Below are 19,622 nucleotides of genomic sequence, written 5' to 3'. Positions count from 1 at the left end.
AAAGACCCACAGCCTGGGTCCAGTATCAAAGAGACTGGAATGAAGGCACAGATCCGTCTGAGTCCAAGCCCTAAGGCCAAAGGTCAGCTAGGTCATCGTGTTCTCTGGACATTTCCCTCATCCGCTCCCTCTGGCCTCAGTTTACCCACTAGTTTCCAAGTTTCCAAGGCCAGGGGCAGAGCGGGGCAGGAAGAGCGGGCTAACCTATTAAACTGAGCTGCCGACAAGCGGAGTGAAATAACCCCTGGAGCCTGGAGTCTCCCAGGACCAGAGCTTTAGAATCAGACCTGGAAGCCACGGCCACCTTACCGTTCAGATGGTCAGGCTGAGGTCAGGGTGTTAAAACAGAGAGAGCTAGATAAGAGCAAAGAAAGGGGGACACAGGCAAAATGGAAGGAATTGGGCAGAAAGGAGAGGCACAGGCCAAATACAGGAAACCCTATACCATGTAAGCACCAGGGGTCCCTGGGCAGAGAAAGAAAAGCAGGAATCTCTGGGCCGAAAAGTGGTCACACTTTTTGGGTGATGAGCAGCCTGGAGGCTGACAAAGAAAGGTGGGGAAAGGCAGGAATCTCCCATGTCCGAATGTAAACTTTTGCTCATTATGCCCTCATTTCAATAAAATTAGCCTTGCAGATTAAAAGTACCCATCATGCACCAACACCATGACACTTTCGAACCAGACTAAATACAGATAAAAATCCCCCCTCCCTTAGGGAAGGTGGTTTTGGGGTGAAAATCAGGCAATACGACCCCAAACCCCTCCCTCCCCAATGAATATTCTGCCCATTCACTTCTCTACACTCTGTATAACCAGCTTGCCAAAAAAACTCAGGGCAGCCACTCACCTGAGCCTGCCCGCTCCCCTTGAGAGTGTAATATCCATCCTTCAATAAATCCTCACTTTACTTTCTTAACCTCCACATGTTGTCTCTGGATCCTTTCTGTGACAAGGCAAGAACAAGGACACGGGCTGCACCTACCTGCACCAGGGGGGAGCATCTACTCTGGGGTCAGCTGCACGTGAAAGGGGAGAACAAGAACATGTAACACAACTGTGCTGCAAGCAGCAGTCACAACAAGTGCAAAGGCCCTGAGGCAGGAACAGGAGTGGATACTTGGAGTGATTTCAGCAGCCTTTTTGGGAGAAGAGGCAGAGACAAAGCTGGAAGGGGGCTCAGAGGCCTTGGCTCAGACTTCAGTGTCCCCATGACCCAGGGTGGAGGCCAGACGTGTGCTCTGGAAGGGCCAGACTCCCAAGTCTGGACGCCTCCTGACAGCACATTCCAGACACAGCTGCCCACACGGGCCTGTGCACTGTGATGCCACCGGCTGAGAATGTTTTCAGCAGACGGCAGCGTCTGTCCTCCCAAACCCGCCCCAACCCACCCCAAGATGCCCTGGGGGGCCATGACCGCAGACCTGACTCATACCTAGGGTTGCCCTCCTTCATGGCCCCAAGGGTGCTGAATCAGCTGGGCCTGGGCCCCCAAGACCTAGACACAGCCCCTCGTACCCCCGCAGTCTGGCAGAGCCTGGAACCTAGGCTGGGAGCCAGGACTTCTGAATTCTTTTGCCTGACCTCATGCCTCAGTTTCCTCTTCTCTTCGATAGGACATCAGATGCCCTAAACCTGCACTTCCCCAAGCACCGGATCCTGGCTCTGAGCGGTGAGTAGGCCATTCTCCTTTGAGTTCCTGCCCAAGCAGGGAGGTCTCCCTGGTGTGTAACTCCTGCCTCAGCTCCTGGGCTGGGATTCTACTAGTCAGAGAGTTTGTCTCATGGTCTCTTCTTTTTGTATTTCTTCCTGCAGTTTACTGGCAATGTGTTAACAGATGGCACTGGTTGGTGACACTTCTGATAGTGACATCAAGTTTCCTTGTAAAACTTAAGCAAGAAAATATGAGTAACACACCTGGCAGGTGGAGACCGATGTTAACTGGAGGGACACGGCGTCAGGATGCAGGGGGTTGGCCAGCACCTTGTCTCAGAAGCTGTTCAGATATGTCAGGTTCTCACCCAGAACGTTCCATCCAAATCAAACCATGAGACACTCAGATGAGCTGAGGTTGTGGGACATGGGGTGAGATTTCAGACATGTGGAGAAAGGCAGGGATCTGTAGATGGAAGGACGTGGGACCTGATTCCTGGAGCTGCTGTAACAAGTTGCCAGAAACTTGGTGCCTCAAACAACAGCAATTGATTGTCTCACATTTCTGGGGATGAGATATCCAGAATCAGTTACCCTGGGCTGAAATCAGGGTGTGGTCGGGGCCATGCTCCCTCCGGGGGCTCCTGGAGGCTCCTTTCTGCCTCTTCAAGCTCCTGGGGGCTCCGGGTATCCCTTGGTTCATGGCCCCGTCCCTCCAGGCTCTGCTTCCATTGTCAGTGGCATCTCCTTCTGTGTCTGTGTCAAACCTCCTTCTACGTCTCTCATAAGGATACTTGTGACTGCATTTAGGGCCCCCTATGACGATCTCCTCGCCTGAAAATCTTAACTTAATTGCAGCTGTCAAGATTTGTTTTCCAAATAAGGTGAAATTCACAGGTTCCAGGGACCAGAATGTGGACCTTTGAGGGCCTTTATTCAACCAATCACAGCGACAAAGGGAGAACAGAGTGCGTTGCGTGAGCCCTACCCAGGCTTGGGATGAGAAAGATACTCAAGGACGTCATGGTGACAAAAGGGGACATTTGAGCACCGATGGAGGATTTGATTGCAGCTTGGCTGTAACAGAGCGCCTTGCCTTCAGAAGACTCGTCCGATGTGCTTAGGGGTGCAACAGTACCGTCTCGGAGCCTGACTCTCAAATATCCACTTACATAAAGACTGCACGTGTGTATTTTTTTTTTTTGAGGTATAACATGAACAATGCACACATCAAGAATACAGTTCCAGGAGGGAGGGTGTAGCTCAGTGGCAGAGTGCATGCTTAGCATGCACAGGGTCCTGAGTTCAATCTCCAGTATCTCCATTCAATAAATGAATGAATGAATAAATAAATAACCCTAATTACCCACAAACAAACGAAGAATACAGTTCCAAAAAAATACAGTTCAGGGTCTCTCTCCTGCCTCCTGAGACAGCCCTCACTCTCTCTATGGAGTGTGTGTCTACCTCTACTTTAACCAGTACCCCCGTGTACATCTATCTAAATAAACCTACTTTTACTCAAAAAACAAAAACACAGTTCAATCAATTTTCACAGACTGAACACTACAGTGTTCCAAAGAACACCTGGTCCCCAAAAGTCCCCCTTGCCCCCCATCACTGCCCCTGAGGGTGACATCCATCTGACAGTTCACACCATGGTTTGGTTTCCCAGAATGTCACCTAGACAGACCTCTGTGGTATCCGACTGCTTCTCCTCATTGTGTCTGAGACTCATCCCTTTTGTGTGTTTCAGGATTGTTCTTTCTCATGGCTGCATAGCATTCCATTGTGTGACTGCTGCAGTGTGCGTATGCCTTCTCTGGTAGGAAGAAGTCAAAAATAATATGTAGAACCGGGGGCTCCAGGGACAGGGTGTTCATTGTGCTCTCCTTACAACCTCTCTGTGGGTTTGAAGACACCGCTTCACCTCATTAGGATGGCTGTAATCAAAACGACAGACAGTCACAACTGCTGGTGAAGAGGTGGAGGAACTGGAGACCTCATGCATGGCTGCTGGGATGTAAAATGGCTCAGCTGCTGTGGGAAACGGTCTGGCAGCTCCTCAAAAACCTAACCATAGACTAACCATATGAGCCAGCAGTTCCACTCCTAGATGTACACATGAGAGAAATAAAAACACAGGTTTACACAAAAAACCGCACACGCATGTCCACAGCAGCACGACCCACAACAGCCAAAAGGTAGGAACAACCATGTGTCCATCGATGGATGATGGATAAATGCACATGTCCCTCCACACACCAGAGCATCACTCAGCCATGAACAGGAGAGAAGCCCTGATGCTCGCTACCACGTTGGACGGACCCTGAGAACACAATGCTCAGTGAGAGAAGCAGACACAGAAGGACACACAGTGTGTGATTCCATGGATGTGAAATGTCCAGAACAGATCAGTCTCCAGAGACAGAGAATGGGTTCCAGTTTGTCAGGGGCTGGGGGAGGAGGATGGGCTGTGACTACTGATGGGGACAGGGTTTCTCTGGGGTGATGGAATGTTCTGGAACTAGGGAGAGGTAAGAGTTGACAGTTCTGGATGTACTGAAAGCACTGACTGCACACTTTCATGGGTGAATTGTGTGGCATGTGAATTATATCTCAATGCAATTGTTGTTAAAAGTACCAGGCCCAGCTGGCTTCCCAGGCGTGGATCCCCTTCCGTCTCCCTCTCTTCCGTCACACAGGGCCCTGGGACTTATCCTCCTGGGGAATGGGGTAGGGATAATCTAGGAAGGGAAGAGGAAGTTTCTAGCTGGCAGGAAGTGGAGATGCTATTCTGAGTGCCCACGGAGGTCGTGGATTATCTCATTCCATTCTCCCAGCCTTCCCTCTCTCCTGGACCATTTTCCAGAAGAGAAACCAAGGCTTGGGAGGTGATGCATGCAAGTCCCCCAGGTGCCGGCCTCAGGGCTCGGAGTGTGGGAAGATAGGTTGGGCTGGGCTTGGGCTGGGCTAGGAGCCCTCTCCCAGCTCAGTCCTGGGGTCTGGGAGCTTGGGTGTCCGCCACAGCCCCTGTGTGACCCTCCTGGGAACAGGAAGAGGGATGGGGGAATCCCCAGAGCCACAGGAAGGCATCCTGGCGGTGGCATCCGGCTGGACCAGTTACGCCCCCGGCAGTCCATCAGGACAGACTTGTCACCTGGTCTTCACCCTACTATTTAAAGTTGCCGCCTGCAGCCGTGGCTGTAGGACTGAGCCGCCAGGAGCCCTGGGATCTGAGCCCTGGGATGTGTCCTGTGTGGGGCCTTAGGGAAGTCACTGCCACTCTTGGGTCTTGGTTTCCTCACCTGTTAATGAGGCCTCTTGGCTCTGAGTCTGTGGAGGCTCGCTGCCTTCACCTCCCTGGGCCCAGGGCACAAGGTGTGTCTGCAAATGATGAGCAGGTGTGGGTGTTAACAAGGTGGCCTCATTCCTACCATCTCAGACGTGCAGAGCTGGGTGCTGGGGACGGGGTGCTGGCCTTGGTCATCGTCCCTGTCCCCCTCAGCTGGCCACAGACGGGCCCACGTGTCCATCCTCCCATCAGCCACCTTTCTGCCCAATGCGCCCTATCCACCCACTTGCCCAGACACCTGTGCACACACTGTCCCCCCAACAGGTCACCTGTTCCTCCACCCACACTTTTCCCCAAGCCACCGCCCGCTGGGAAGCTCCAGTTTGAAGGGTAGACCAGTCCCCACCTGGCATGCCCAGTCCAGTGGCCTGGCTGGCCCAGACAGACACTTGGGCAAGGACTTCCAATCCCAAACCCTGACCCCCAGGCAGCTCCATTTCTCCCTGTCCCTCGGTTTGACCTCTCTCTCTCTGTCTCTCTCTGTCTCTATCTCGGCCTTGCCCGTCCTTGCCTGCGTCTCTCCATCTTTGTCTCTCCATGTCGCTTTATCTCTGTCTCTCTCAGACAGAGGTCTCAGAGTCTCCCTCTCTCTGTTTCTGTCTTTCTCTGTATCTCTTTTTCTGTCTCCATCTCTGTCTCTGTGGCCCACCTCTCTCACACTCACACCCACGCAGCCCCTGCAGCCCAATCTGATGACTCACGGAGAAGCACCGCGCTCCCCGCCCCGCCAGACAAACAAACACGCGCGGAAGCCGGAGAGTTTTTCCCGGATGGGCCCCGCTCCGCGAACTGGCCCCGCCCCGTTGCGTAGTTGCCCCGCCTCTGCGGCTCTGGCCCCACCCCCGAGGAGCCGCCTTGGCCTGTTCTGGACTCTGCATTGGTAGGCTCCCTGACCGTGGCCTCTCCCATCAACCTGGCTCGCCCCCTGTGGCGATGGCCCCGCCCCCGAGTCTCCCTATTGGCCCGCGCGGGGCAACCCCGTCGGGCGCTCCGCCCCCTGATCGCGCAATGGCAGAGTCGCGGACGCGCGCGGGGAGGCAAGAGCTGTCGGAGAGCCGAGCGCGGGGCCATGCGCGGCCGCCTGTGGCTGGGCCTGGTGTGGCTACTGCTGGCTCGGGCGCCCGGCGCCGCGGGGACCCCGAGCGGTCCGCGAAGACCACGCAGCTACCCTCACCTGGAGGGCGACGTGCGCTGGCGGCGCTTGTTCTCCTCCACCCGCTTCTTCCTGCGCGTGGACCCCAGCGGCCGAGTGCAGGGCACCCGCTGGCGCCACAGCCCTGACAGTGAGTAGCCGGGGGCGCTGCCAGGGGAGTGGGGCGAGGGTACAAGGCAGACAGGCGGACAAGAACCAGGCACCAGTAATGATAGCTATGGGCGGGGCTTCTGTCTGTCTCTCACTCGAGGGAGGGTGGGGAGGCTCCTCTGGCTGCTCGGCGTTGGCCAAGTCACTGCCCACAAGGGACCTCAGTTTCCTCAGCTGTAAAATGGGCCCAACCCACCTGGATGGAGGGTTGGACAGCTGAGGTGAAGGTCACAGAGAAAGCTCCCAGCTCTGGGCCTGGGTCAGCAGCAGAAGTGTCTTTGCGGGATAGTTGAAGCTGGGGTCACAGGGCCCATTTACAGAGGGGAAACCGGTTCCAGGAAGGGCACCTGTGGGCCCAGTACATAATGAGGTGTGGGTATAGCTGGGGTCTGAACTCTGAACTCCCCACCCAGGAAAACCAAACTCAGGACCTGCCTGAGTTGGGGACCCCTCTATTTCTTCCTAGACCTACCCGTTTGGCAGATGAGAATCTGAGGCACAGAAAGGGGCAGTAACCTACCTGGGGTGGGGTGGGTTGGATCTGGGCTCCACGGTGACCAGAACCTCACCAAGCTGGAGTTACGTCCCTGCTGCCCTGCCCAGCAAACAGCAGGCACTCAGTGAGTGTTTCTGGACTGTATGGGGCAGGAGGAGACAAAGAGGCAATGAAAGAGAGGAGGAGGCTGGGGATAAGTCAATGACCCACAGGCCTGCCTCTATGTCCCCATAGGTCTGAAGCCCGGGAGGGGACCTGGGGAGCTGGGCCCAGTGCTGGCCATGGCCTGAATCACCACCATTAGGGCAGATAATCACCCCTGCCCATCCCAGCTGCTTTCATCTGGGGCTCTCAAGGCCCTCATTAGGCTAACCAGGTGAGGGCAAGGACAAGGGGACTGGCTGGGCCGGTCGCCTGGCCGTGGGCACGGCCAGGCAGGGTGGCCTCAGGCTGGGGACGAGGCCTGGCTCTGCTGGGTGACCTGGGACTGCTGCTGCTTCTCTGTAAGACTTGGTTTCCCCATCTGGGCAGCTGTAGGGGTGATGATGCTTGATGGTTCATTGTTAATTGGCCACCTCCTGTATGCTGTGCTGGGCACGGGGGACACGCAGCGACCAAGGCAGCCCACCTTCATGGAGCTCCCAGAGCAGAGGGGAAAGGTTAACAGCGGAACAGTGAGCAAGTAATATGATCACTTCCGAGGCGGCCGTGTCAGGGCTGCGAATAAAATGAAAAACTGGGGGGCTGCTTTATCTGAGAGGTCCGGGGGCTGTTCTGAGGAGGTGGGCTTGAGTGGAGCCTCATGTAGAGAGAGGAGCTGGCCGTGCACAGGAGGAGCTGAGTGCCTGGCTGAGGAAGTAGCAGGTGCAAAGGTCCTTTGGGGCAGGGGTGAGCTCCCCATCGTCTCAGGCATCCAGGTCCAGGCTGAACACCAGAGAGCAGGGCCCGGACTCCAGAGTAGGCCCTAGTGCCTGGGTGGGGCTCAGAGTGTGTGCTGTGGCTTCTCCCTTAGCCCCGCCTCACTGGACCAGAAACATCCATTCAGATCAGGCAAGGCTTGCCCGGGGTCACCCATGAAATAGACAGGCCCCGAAACTGGCTCTGTCACTTCCCAGGCCTCATGTCCCACCCTGGGAAGTGGGCATAGTCAGTGCATCCCACCTGGGGCAGCTGTGTGCGTTTGATGGGGTCCAATGCTTGACATACAGTCAGCGCACAAGCAGTGTTAGCCTGTGTCATTGATCTAAATATAGTGTGCTAGAAACACTCTATGTCCCACCCCTAGGCTGCTGCCTGGGCTGTGCCTCCGTTTGGAGTTGTCTGCCCCAGAACTGGCCATGGCTGGGCTGGCGGAGCTGCCAGGGAGGGCTGGACGTGGAAACAGCAGTAGCAGCAGTGGGGACTGTGCTCATGCTAGGGTGTCTACGTCTCTCACTCACTACGTGTCCTTACTGATAGCTGCAGATCACCTGGCAGGCACTCACCTCTTCTGGCTTGGCTTTCTTGCCCTTGACCTACAGAGCCCACCCCTGCTCCAAAGCTTGCTGTGGCTCCCCAGTGCCTTCCAGAGAAAGGCCTGACCCCTCCCCTTATCCCCCCCCCAACACCACCCTCTATCAGGCCAAGTCTTGCCTCAGGCCTTCGCACCCTCCCCAGTGTCTCTCCTGCAGCCTCAGGGCAGATGCTGGCAGGAGTCTTGCAGTCCCTGGTGCGTCCTCACACCCAGCACAGGGTCAGACATACAGTAGGTCCTGGGGGAACGTTACCCTGATGAATGAAGGGTGAGGGCGCGAGGGCGTGGCTGGTGGGCGGGCCCTGACCAAGCCCCTCCCCGCAGGCGTACTTGAGATCCGCTCCATCCGCGTGGGCGTAGTGGCGCTCAGAGCCCTGCACACCGGCTTCTACGTGGCCATGAGCCGCCGTGGCCGCCTCTACGGCTCGGTGAGTGTGCGTGGTGGGCTGGGGTGCGGGTGTGCGCGTGTCCGGTGGGAGGTGTGTCCAGTGGCCTCACGGCCCGGCCCCGCAGCGGGTCTACACTGTGCACTGCAGGTTCCAGGAGCGCATCGAGGAGAACGGCTACAACACCTACGCTTCTGTGCGCTGGCACCACCGCGGCCGGCCCATGTTCCTGGCGCTGGACGGGCGGGGGGCCCCGAGGCGCGGTGGCCGGACACAGCGACACCAGCTGTCCACCCACTTCCTGCCTGTCCTGGTCTCCTGAGGCCTCAGGGTCGGTGAGGAACCGACGGACAGAGATTCCGAGGACGTGTCGGCTGGGTGGCCGGAGGCGGGAGGCTGGGGAAGGCCTAGGCCGCCACCTGGCATCTTTTCGGTCCCTCATTCGTTTCCCGTGCGTTGAGCGCCAGCGGTGTGCGAGCACTGGGGACGCCGCAGGGCCCCCCAGATGTGCCTGGCCCTCAGGGAGCTCCTGGCTCCAAGGAGAGGTGGACACAGCTGAGCAGGGGCCGTGCGTGTCAAACCACAAGGTTAGGGGATGAGGGGACCTCAGCAGGGCACCTGCCGGGCTAGAGACAAGGATGCAGCCACGTGGTGGCCAGATCTGGGACACAGCCTAGGCCGAGGCTCGGAGGTGGGAACCCATTGGGGTGTTCGAGGCAGCAAGGAGGTGGGGAGGCTGGGGCAGAGTGAGGGGGGGGGCTGGGGGAGAGGGGGACACCAGCACACCATGGAGTGGCAGGTCCTAGCCCCAGGACCTGCAGACCTGTCACCTCACAGGGCAGAGGGGACTCTGCAGGTGGGGTTAAGTCCCCTGGGATGCAAGTGACCCTGGACTCCCGGAGGGTTCCATGTCATCACAAGGTCCCTATCAGAGGGAGGCGGGAGGGTCAGAGTCAGAGAGAGATGGGGGGGGGGATGCTGCGCTGCTGGCGGTGAGGATGGAGGGAGGGGCCGTGAGCCAGGGATGCGGCGCCTCTAGAAGCTGGGAGAGGCACGACCCAATTCTCCCTGGAGCCTCTGGAGGGACCAGCCCCGCCCAGGCCTGGGTTTAGCCCCATAAGGCCTGATTGGAATTGTGAGCCCAGGATTGTGAGGTGATAAACGTGTGTTGTTTTAAGCCACCAAGTTTTAGTGATTTGTTGCCAAATCAGCTGCCCTTTGAGACCCACACATGGTGTCAAACTGAAGTCAGTCCTCAGAGCCCCTCAGGTCTCGTGGGGTGAGAAAGGCTAGAGATGGGATGGGGTGAGCAGACCGGTCACTCACTGCGGCCGAGAGAGCCAAGTGACTCTGCCGGTCCACCTCCGGGCTGGGGTCTGGGGGCTGCGGCCAGCTCTCTGCGCGCGCACAAGGAACACGCCAACCACCTGCTTCTCTTTCTAAGTAGGTGTATTTTTAAATAGCTTTCAAGATACACATATTTTCTCCTTTAAAAAACGTCTGTCAGAGCAGTTCTGTCCTCGTGGTGCTGGTCATCCTGGTGGTCCCGAGCCACTGCACTCAGGGTGGGGAGTGGCAGCCTGTCCATGCAGTGCCGGGACCCCAGCCGAGTGGCTCCACCCTATGTCTCCACAGATCATGCAGGGCCGCACGTGAGCTAAAACGTCCGTTTATTTCAAAGCGGTAGTAACTGCAAGTTATAAAAACCTTTCCGCCGTTGAACACCTAGAGGGTGAGGTCAGAGACAGACGGGAGGGGAGGCAGGGCGCCCGGGCGGCTGTGCCGTGTGCAGGCCCGGCCGTGGGACGTCCTTCTGGAAGGTCGAGCTTCCTCCGCAGCTGGAGGGAAGGGTCCTCCAGGCCTCTGCCCACGCGGGCAGGCCAGCAGTGCAGTCCATGGGGCACAGTGGTGTGGGGGCCGCAGCATCCAGCCTGCCCCGCCAGCCCGGCGCTCACCCTGGGACCGGCCGGGGCACTCAGGAGCTGCCTGCTGGGTTCTCGTTGCTGGGCGAGCTGGAGGAGGAGGACGAGGAGGAGGAGAAGCTCACCCCGGCCAGGCCCGGGGGGTCGGTGGCTGTGTTCTGTCCGGTGAGGCTTTTTCGGCAGACGGGGCAGCTGTCGTGCTTTGTGGGGACAGAGGGGAGAGGGTGGGCGGTTCAGAGGCGGGCAGGGCCAGGGGTGGGGGCCGGGGCCGGCCCGCCTGCTCACCTGCTCCAGCCAGGGCACGATGCAGCCGTCGTGGAAGAGGTGGTTGCAGGGCAGCTGCCGCACACGCTCACCCAGCCCGAAGTCATCCTTGCACACGGGGCACTCCAGCCCCGAGCCTGCAGAGCGGAGGGGAGCATGACCCTGGGGCCCTGGGGGAGCCCGCCGGTCCAAGGTGCAGGGAGAGTCGGGAGGGTCTGGGCGTGTGCGCGTACCTACGTGCTCCTCGGTCACGGGGACAGTGGGGAGGGCCTGGATTTTCTCTTTGTCTGCGGGTGGGGGACCTGTGTTTTCAAACTGATTGAGGAGCTGAAAGACAAGAGGCCAGAGTGCAGGAAGCTCGGTCGGTGGGCGGGCCCCTCACCCCGTGGGTCTCTGAAACACAAGGTTGGGTTACCTACAAAAGCACCGTGGCCCCGTTTGTCCTGGGCCCGGGCCCCCTCAGGGGTCAGAGGTCAGCCGCCCCCTTGAGGCCCAGCCACAGCCTTCTGCCCATGCTCCTGCTCAGTCAGTGTCCCCTCATGGCCAGGGCATGGCCAAGGGCCAAGGCTCTGCCTCACAGGGGGCCAGCCGCCAGCAACAAAATGTTCCAGTGGGTCACCACCGAGGTCATAGGAAACACCCCATCCCTGGACAGGCTCTGGAGGTCCCACAGACCCACATGGCCCAAGGCGCAGGTCTCCTGACCCACAGTACTGGGAGGAAGCCGTCTGGCTGGCTGGCACACCCCGGCTCAGGGTGGGGAGTTACAGAGGGCAAGGAGTGGCGCCCATGTCCCCCATCCTCCAGGGAGCAGGGGCCTGTCACAGTCCTCATCCCCAGTGCCAACCTGAGGGAAGCCCCATACCTGCGTGATGATGGCATCCAGGCCGTTGGCCCCCCAGGCATAGTCCATCGGGTTTGAGTGCAGGACTCCCCTGGGCAGAGAGGTCTGGGGTTCAAGTGGCAGAGGGGCTGGGCAGGGCACAGGGGGCCCCCCCACCTACTCACCAGGGGCCCAGGCCCAGGTTGGGGATGGTGGCTGGAGTGATGATGCCGTTGACCAGCTGCTGGATGATCCTGGAACAGAGCAAGGCCAGGCTGTGGTCAGTGCCCTCCCAGGGGAGGGGGCAGAGCAAATGAGTGTCCAGTGTTTAGAGGCTGGGCTGTCAACTAGTAAGAAAAAAGAACCAAACACGACAGATGCCCAGGGCAGGGTCTCCTCGAGGCCTGGATGGCGTCTGTGGACATACAACTGTGTCCAGTCCCCGTTTCACAACCTGGGGGGGGGGCGCACCACACTGCATCCCAGAGGTCCTGGGAGTCATAGGGTCAGCCCTGCTGTCCCATTCACAGCAGCCCTGTAACATGCCAGCCAAGGCCATGGTGAGCCCAGAGTATGCTGGCACCACCAGGCACAGGCTGTGTCCTATGCTGGAAAGACCTCAACTCACAGGGAGGGAAGCAGCTCTGCATGGGTTAAAACGCCGTTTCGGTGAGGCAGGAACTAGCCTGCCGACAGTCATGACAGTCATGACAGTCATGTTCTATCTACAAAGATGCACGGGAAGCTCAGGCCTGTCTCCCCTGGGGATGAGACAGGGCCTACAGAGGCTGCTGTGGGGTGCTGGCCTGCACCCTGGGACGGCACCGGGATGTGGATCAGTGCCCTGAGCAAATGAAGACACCGACACGATGAAGGCCCCTCTCGGGACCACACTTCAGCCTCCGCCACCCCCCCACCCCTGCCCTGCTCCCAGCCCGGACCCACCAAGGACCCAGAGGCGGCCCCCGTCAGCATCCAAACCTCCTCGCCCACAGAACCTCCTTCCTGGAAGGACAGATGGCTGGAAGCCTCAGAGTGACCCACCCGACCCGACAGCCACCCCAGGCCCCCTCACCCTTCCAGCGTGGGGACGCCTTCATGCCGGCCGGTGGCCCGCCGTGCAGTGAGGCGGGCGCGGGGCTGCCGGGCGCCATACCGGTGCCGGGAGTGCTGCTCTCTCTCCCGCCGGCTCTCGGGGTCCCTGCCATCATCGGCCTGAGCCCCTGGGGGGGACGTGGGGATCTCGAAGCTGTCATCAAAGATGCCGAAAGCAAAGTGCCCGGAGCCCTGTGGCAGCGTGAACAGGGGCTGGTCCACGTTCTGTGGAGAGGACGGCTGTGACCGCCATGGGCAAGGGCGCCGGATGGAGGGCAGGTGGCACCCAGAAGGCCCTGAGGCTTGGGGGAAAGAAATGCCCCACATGGAGAGGGTCTCGGGGAGGGCAGGGCTGCTCACCTCGAAAGGCTGCCTGCTCTGGTCCGTGGAGGGGGCGGAGCCGTTCTCTGTACTCCTGGGAGGGCACAGCGCCATCAGCAGCGGGGGCGTCCCGCTGGAAAAGGGCAGGACCCCGCCACCCCCACGGGCCTCCAGGTGCTCTCCGCCACCCCTGCGCACGTCCCGAGGCAGGAAGGCCAGAACCCTAACAACCTCGTGCCATCCTCAGATCACCCAGCCCCTGCCACCAAGGCCCCCCCAACACCGCCCCTGGCCCGAGGCCTCTGACCAGGGGCAGCCTTACCCGATCACTTCTGGAAACGCCTCAACAAAACCAGACTCACATCTCGGGCAGATGTAATCCTGCAGGAGGAGAGCAGGGGAGCGTGATCTTGGGGCCACAGCGGGTCCCAGGACAGGTGGCACCTCGAGGCCACCCATGTGAAACCACCAGATCCAAGGCTGGGTCCAGCGGAGGCCTGGGCAGGACTACGGGGTGACGCCCTCACCCACAGTTATAGCCTCGACTGCACCTCTCGCCACTGGGGCCTGAGCTCCCAGGTGATCTCCTTGCCTCCCACGCCCCCGAGCCCGAGCCCGAGCCTGTGTACCCCATGGTGACAGAAGTCAGAGTTTCAGGGCCTCCACCCAGCCACATCAGCTGACGAAGGCTCTGACAAGGCCTGCAGCAACAAGCCAGCTGACTTGAGTCCAGAGAACTTTCCTGACTTAGGGGACACGAGAACATTCTGTGAGTGACACCCCCGGCCCTGTGCCCACATGAAGGAGACAAACGTGGCCCCAGGCAGGCTGCAAGAAGAACCAGTGGGGCTCCAGAGCAGGTCAGCTCCCAGGAAGGGGAGCCACCGACAGTGGGAGGAACCGCCCAGGCAGAAGGACTGGCCTGTCACCCCAGACTGGAGCTGAGCTCTGTCTGCACTGGCCGTGTCCCCTCCCAGCCCTCACTTGGCCCAGGCCCGCCAGCCAGCGGGCTGAAACCGTGATGTGTGTGTTGGGGGGTGGTTACGGCAAGGCATGCGAACACCAAAACCATCCTGTGGTCCCAGAACAGGCCCAGGCCCAGGGCTCACACGTGTTCCCAAAGCCATACAGAGGCGAGACGAGCTTGAGGTGCTCCTGCCCAAGACACAGCCCGTATCCTGAGTGGGAGAGGCAGGGACGCGCACTCTGGGGGTCACAGTCTCAGGGAGCCCAGGGGGCGGCGGGACCACCACAGTGCATGCCCTGTCCCTTTACCTGCCATGCTGCCAAAAGCAGAAGGGGAGCTCAGAGGTCAAAGGACACCATCCGAGCCGAGGATGCAGAGGGACCTGTACCCAGAATTCTAGAGGAACTCTGACAACTCCGTGACAAAAAGACAAACAACCCATTAAAAAGCGGCCTAAGGAGCAGAACAGACACTTCTCCAAAAATGCATGAGAGGCAACAAGGTGAGAGAGGAGGTGGCCAGCCAGACAGCAGGGAAGCGGGCCCGGGCCCAGGACCAGCAGGGCACGCCTCACAGCCACCCGATGGCCGGGCCCACGAAGCTGGAAGTGACCAGCGTGGCAAGAAGGAGGAGACATCGGAATCCCCGACACGGCCGGCAGGAGTGTGACACAGGGCAGGGCCCCCAACAGTTACAGTCACATGAGCCCACAAGTCCACATGGAACACCCCCACGCACGTCCGCAGTGGCCAAAAGGAGGACACAAGCCAAGTGTCCATCCATGGTCACACGTGTCCCTCCACACACCGGACCATCACTCAGTCGTGAACAGGAGAGAAGCACAGACACTCGCTGCCCCAGGGGAGGGGAGGGACACAGGCAGACGTTGTTGCGCATGAGTCTGTAGTGACTGAGGTCAGGAAGCAGGGAGTCAGCAGGCCCCGAACACTCGTGCACAGACAGACCGGCGCTGCAGCCCGCCCACAACACCCGGCCGGCCCTGGGTCGGTAGGAAGGTCTGGAACCCCACTGGGTCCTGGTGGAGCCTCGTCTCTCTCTCCCCTGAGCACCCGGCCTGCCCTGGGTCCGCGCCACACAGCCAGGCCTACCCTGACCTCGCCTGCCCCGCTGGAAACCAGTGTCCCCTCATCCACTACTGAGGCTTGCTGACGTTCCCGGGTGCCCTGAGCCTGTCACCCTGCTGTCCTCAGGGGTCCCTGTGCCTCCCCAAGCCCAGCTGCTCCACATGTCACCTGGCAGCCCAAAACAACCCAACCTGGCCACTCCCACTGCCCCGTCCCCCCTGTCCCAGCAGACATCTACCTGGGTTGCCCCCTCTCAGAAGCTGGTCTGCTCAAACATCACCTCCCGGCTGCAAACCTCGGTCTCCCCACCTGCAAACGAAGGACGGCCTCAACCCCAGGCTCTGAAATCTGGCAGCCACCACTGACCTGCAGCTCAAGTGCTGGCCATGATCAGGGCCCTGCTTCTGTGTCCCCTGTCCTCACGCAAGCCCTGCGCCCTGGAGTGCACAGCAGCCCGAGCTGTGTTCGCAGGATGCCCAGGATTTCAGGCAAGGCCCCAGTCTCTGCCCGCAGATGGCGGGGAAGGGTCAGATCTGGGATCTCCCAAGGCCCTCCTCCTCCGAGGTCATGTCCCTAAGATGTCTATTCAGTTGGTGCAGTGGACGGTAGAAACCCCGAGACAGAATGTCTGCCTCCGCAGGGCTGGGCCCATCTCCCTTGACAGGCCCCGGCTTGTGGGCACCTACCCCCAGCTGCCGGCTCCTTGCTTGTCTGAGGTGGGCGGTAGGGGCCATCCCACCACCACAGCAAGAGCGGCACCAGAGCTGCAGGGACAAGACAGGCGCACGCTATGTTCACGGAGCATTCCCCTGTACGCTCAGCCTCCAGGATGTGCCCAAGTCACTTGGAGTCAGCTGGGGCGGCCCTCCGGGACGGGCACCACCCTTCACGTGCTCCTTCCCACAGGAGGCTGACCCAGGGCCTCCCGCCAGCTGAGCGAGGTGAAGTCGGGGAAACTGAGGTGGGAGCTGGAGAGACAGCAGCCTTGGCAGGCCAAGCTCCGGGTGCGGCGCAGATCCCAGGGAGGTTTGGGGCACAGAGCTGCACTAGGGGTATGAACTCAGGCCCAACACAGACGAGAACCCACGCCCCGGCAGCCCGTCAAGTGCCTAGGCCGGGCCCTCCAGCCCAAGGACACCAAGGGCACCCTCCGATGTCTCTGGGCCCAGGGAACTACCCAGACCCTGTGGGAAGCTGACTGGGCCCCATGGCTGTCCCCCATCCCACAGCACTTTCTTCTGAGTCTTAGCAGCTACTCTCCATCCCACACTCACATCCAGTCTGTCCCTGCAGGCATCCATGACCTCCATGCACACTGCTGGGCACCGGGCTGTCACCCAGGGCCCTCTGTGTGCCTGCGACGTGGCCACCACAGGGACCCCGTCTCCCACCAACGTGATACCTGTGCCCCCCATGCTGGGGGCTACACCTCACTCAGCCTCCAACAGCACCACAAGGTTCAAGGGTGCAGCCTCCACCTAGCATCCCCTATCCAGCCACCTCTCTGGGGCTCAGCACACTTCCATCCCCACCAGATTCCGCCCCTGGGTGGCACCAGCCAGCTCTGGAGCAGCCGCAGGGCACCGAGTTCTAAGGCATGGGGTCCAGGGCCCCCTGGGTGTCCCTGATGCCCCGTCTCAACTCCACGCTCTGGGCATCCAGTGCACTGCTGAAGCCAGTTCCACACCTAACCTCCCCTGGCCTTGGCAGCTGCAGATGGGGAGGGGACGTCCAATGAAGGGCCAGGACTCACACATGTGCACAGAATGGGCAGGTGGCCGGAGGGCCCAGCTCGAGGCGAGGCCATGTGGTGCCTGGGGAAGGAGCCTGGGCCTGGGTTCCATGGAGAGGATGAGGCATGGGGAGGGCAGGGGCTGGAGGCCCTCCCGGGCCTCCCCTCTTCACCCCTACAGCCCTCGGAGGCAGCTGCCAGACCCTGACTCCATCCCCACTCACCCACCCTCAGGGACACTTCTGACGACGGTGGGCTGTACCACCACCAGGAGCAAAAGGCCTAAACAAGGCCACCAGAGGAGGCCACTGAACTGCGACAGCCCCCTGGGCAGCCCCCAAGGGACCCTGGCTGGCCAGCACAGGGACGCTCCGCGTCCACGTCCCCCACAGCCCCCGCGCTTCCGCTTCCTAGGAAGCATCGAGTCTGGGCCTGTGCCCCACTGTAGAGGCCTCGAGTCAGCTGGCCTGTCTGGTTCCTGCTCCCACATGCCCGCCCTTCCCCAGCGTCCTGGGAGTCAGGCCGGGCTCCTCGACGTGCACGGTCACCTTGTCAACCCATCTGACCGGCAAGGAGACTGAGGCCCAGGCAGGCTGAGTGCCTCACTGGGGCCACAAAGCCGAGACGTGTCACAGCTGCAGCCTGAGCCCAGAGTCCAGCCCCCAGCTGCGTAGACATGCCAGCGAGCAGGCAGGGCCGGTGGCAACAGCCAGTTCCGTTCTGTCGGGAGCAGCAGCTGCATCAAAACCAGCCCAGACTCCTTAGAGCAGACTGGCCTCGCAGAGAGTCTCCCACAAACAGAAGCCTCTGTTTCTGGGCTGCAAGTGCTGGCTGGGACTTCCACTGCCCCATCCCCAGGAACACCAGGTGTGCCCCTCACTAATCACTGTCACCCTGTCTACTGGGCCTCTTCAAATCCCACCAAAAACTCACAAGCAGATCCCATCACTGCCATTACTTGCTTTTACAGAATTTACCAACATTCCCAACAAGATATTTGCCAATTGCTTGCTCAGCATTGGCTGGTTCCCTATAAACTCTGAGGGCAAAGATCACGGCTACCTTGTCACCACTGGATCCTGTGACTAGGAAGATCTTCATCCGCCCAGCGACAGTGGGAAGAGTTGAGGATCCTTCTGGTGCAAGACCACATGGCCAGAACTAGGCCCTGTGCTGGCCGTGGGAAGGGAGGCCCGAAGGGATACCTACACGGACTGCTCAGCCCCAGACTTTCTCATAGCTCTGGACAGACCACTTTGGGGTGAGCCTGAGACCCAGGGCCTGTCCTGGGGCTCACACGCAACTAATCCAGGCTTGGGGGCTGTCCCGTAGCCAGCCCCTTCCTGCCACAGTCGAGAAGCCAGACACAGAACTGGGGCACACAGGAAGCCGGAAGAGGCAGAAGCAGGACTTCCGGGAGCCTGGAGTAGGGGCAGTGGGGCAAGTCTCGACTCCCCAGGTCGGCTCATGCACCGGGTATTTCGGTTTATTTTTCCCCGCAAGCTCCTTACATCTGGAAGCCACACCACCCCTACCCTTTCTCTCCTCTTGGGCCCAGGCACCCCTCAATGCTCCAAACCCGGATTTTTCTACCTCACTTTCCTTCTCTGTGGCTGGGATAATGCCCGACCGACCCCTTCTCCTGGCTCCGCGGGAAAACCCACAGCTGGAATGGCAGGACTAAGTGTCCGGCTCCGAAAACAGCCAAGTGACCACGGAGAGCGGATGCTCAATAAAGCCTCGCCACCAGCAGCCCCTTCCCCCGGCCCCCTACACCCACACCTCCCTCTTCCCGCTCCCTGTGAGCTGGCCGAGGGGTAAACGTCAGGAGCCGGGCTGGCCTGGGCCGCCGCGCCTTCATTTTTCCACTCATAAAGCGGGGGAGGGTCGGCCGGGGCGGGGGGACACTGATCCCATCCCGGACCTCCTGATTCGGAACTTCAGGCAGAGGGGCCTGGAATCTGAGCCTTTAACAAGCAGCTCTTCCCCGGCATCCACCTGGGTCCAGGCCTCCGCCCCCGGGAGGCCCAAGAACACAGGCTCGGGCCGCTGTCAGGCCCAGGAAAGCGACGGCTCCCACGAGGAGCCCGCAGCGCCGCCGACCGCACTTGGGGCCGGCGCCCCGCCTCCTCCCGGCCCCGGCCCCTGGCCGCCGGCTCCGCTGCGCCACCAGGACAGGCCCGCTTCCGGGCCCTCGGCGGAGACCTCGGTTTCCCCGTCAGGCCGAGGCAGAGGGCCCCGCCCGCCTGGCCTGGGCCTCACCGGCAGGCGCGGCACGATCTCGAACGAGCAGCAGTGGCAGAAATACCGTCTGCAATGAGACCACGCCTCGGCCATGGCCACCACCGCCTCCTCCGCGTCCTCGGCCGTTTGCTGCTCCCTCGCCGGCCGACGCGCCCGCGCCCGCTCACGCACGGCACGCACGGCGTGAGGCTAGGCGGGGCAGCGGAAGAGGGGCTGGCGGCGCGCACGGCAGGCTATGGCCCGGGCGACGGTGGCTGCCGAGGGACAGACTACATACGGCGCCGGGCAGGGGAGGGGCCAGGCTGCGGGGGAGACCGAGGGGCGGGGCCGAGTCTCCTTGGCAACCTGGACCGTGGTGCAAGGGTGGGGCTGGGGGCGGGGCCAGGCCCGGAGGCTGCAGGGAAGTTCGGGGGCAGGGCCTGAGCGGGGCGGGGCCGAGCCCCTCATCTTATATACAAACCTGCG

The 19,622-nt window shown here is 60.6% G+C and overlaps 2 protein-coding genes and 1 long non-coding RNA gene across 6 annotated transcripts; 1 reads left to right on the top strand and 2 right to left on the bottom strand.

The window, feature by feature from the left end:
* Positions 1 to 2,566: 2,566 nt before the first annotated feature.
* On the bottom strand, positions 2,567 to 5,806 carry LOC123611774 (uncharacterized). Its single transcript, XR_006718867.2, has 3 exons — positions 5,708 to 5,806; positions 4,960 to 5,038; positions 2,567 to 3,594 (listed from the first exon to the last, which is right to left on the bottom strand). It is a non-coding gene; the product is annotated as an uncharacterized LOC123611774 (long non-coding RNA).
* Positions 5,807 to 5,857: 51 nt separating this feature from the next.
* Positions 5,858 to 10,139, top strand: FGF22 (fibroblast growth factor 22). 2 transcript variants are annotated; one of them, XM_074351398.1, is made up of 3 exons: positions 5,858 to 6,289; positions 8,643 to 8,746; positions 8,855 to 10,139. In XM_074351398.1, exons 1-3 carry the CDS (start codon positions 6,076 to 6,078, stop codon positions 9,041 to 9,043), a joined length of 507 nt encoding a protein of 168 aa, XP_074207499.1. In that variant the 5' UTR covers positions 5,858 to 6,075; the 3' UTR covers positions 9,044 to 10,139. The 2 variants fall into 2 exon arrangements, with proteins under 2 accessions (XP_074207499.1, XP_074207498.1); XM_074351397.1 differs by having other exon boundaries at positions 5,863 to 6,289; positions 8,832 to 10,139.
* A 218-nt stretch (positions 10,140 to 10,357) lies between these two features.
* Positions 10,358 to 19,354, bottom strand: RNF126 (ring finger protein 126). 3 transcript variants are annotated; one of them, XM_074351390.1, is made up of 9 exons: positions 19,176 to 19,354; positions 13,452 to 13,510; positions 13,169 to 13,223; positions 12,789 to 13,048; positions 11,899 to 11,967; positions 11,756 to 11,825; positions 11,124 to 11,217; positions 10,912 to 11,027; positions 10,358 to 10,826 (listed from the first exon to the last, which is right to left on the bottom strand). In XM_074351390.1, the coding sequence occupies exons 1-9, from the start codon at positions 19,248 to 19,250 to the stop codon at positions 10,680 to 10,682; spliced, it is 945 nt and encodes a 314-aa protein (XP_074207491.1). In that variant the 5' UTR covers positions 19,251 to 19,354; the 3' UTR covers positions 10,358 to 10,679. The 3 variants fall into 3 exon arrangements, with proteins under 3 accessions (XP_074207491.1, XP_074207493.1, XP_074207492.1); XM_074351392.1 differs by having other exon boundaries at positions 12,789 to 13,000; positions 19,176 to 19,352; XM_074351391.1 differs by having other exon boundaries at positions 12,789 to 13,033; positions 19,176 to 19,351.
* Between the last annotated feature and the right edge of the window lie 268 nt (positions 19,355 to 19,622).

The sequence above is a fragment of the Camelus bactrianus genome, chromosome 22 (assembly GCF_048773025.1).
Source record: "Camelus bactrianus isolate YW-2024 breed Bactrian camel chromosome 22, ASM4877302v1, whole genome shotgun sequence".
NCBI lineage: Eukaryota > Metazoa > Chordata > Mammalia > Artiodactyla > Camelidae > Camelus > Camelus bactrianus.
The sequence above is the reverse complement of the archived record's forward strand: the minus strand, read 5'-3'. Positions and strand labels throughout refer to the sequence as shown.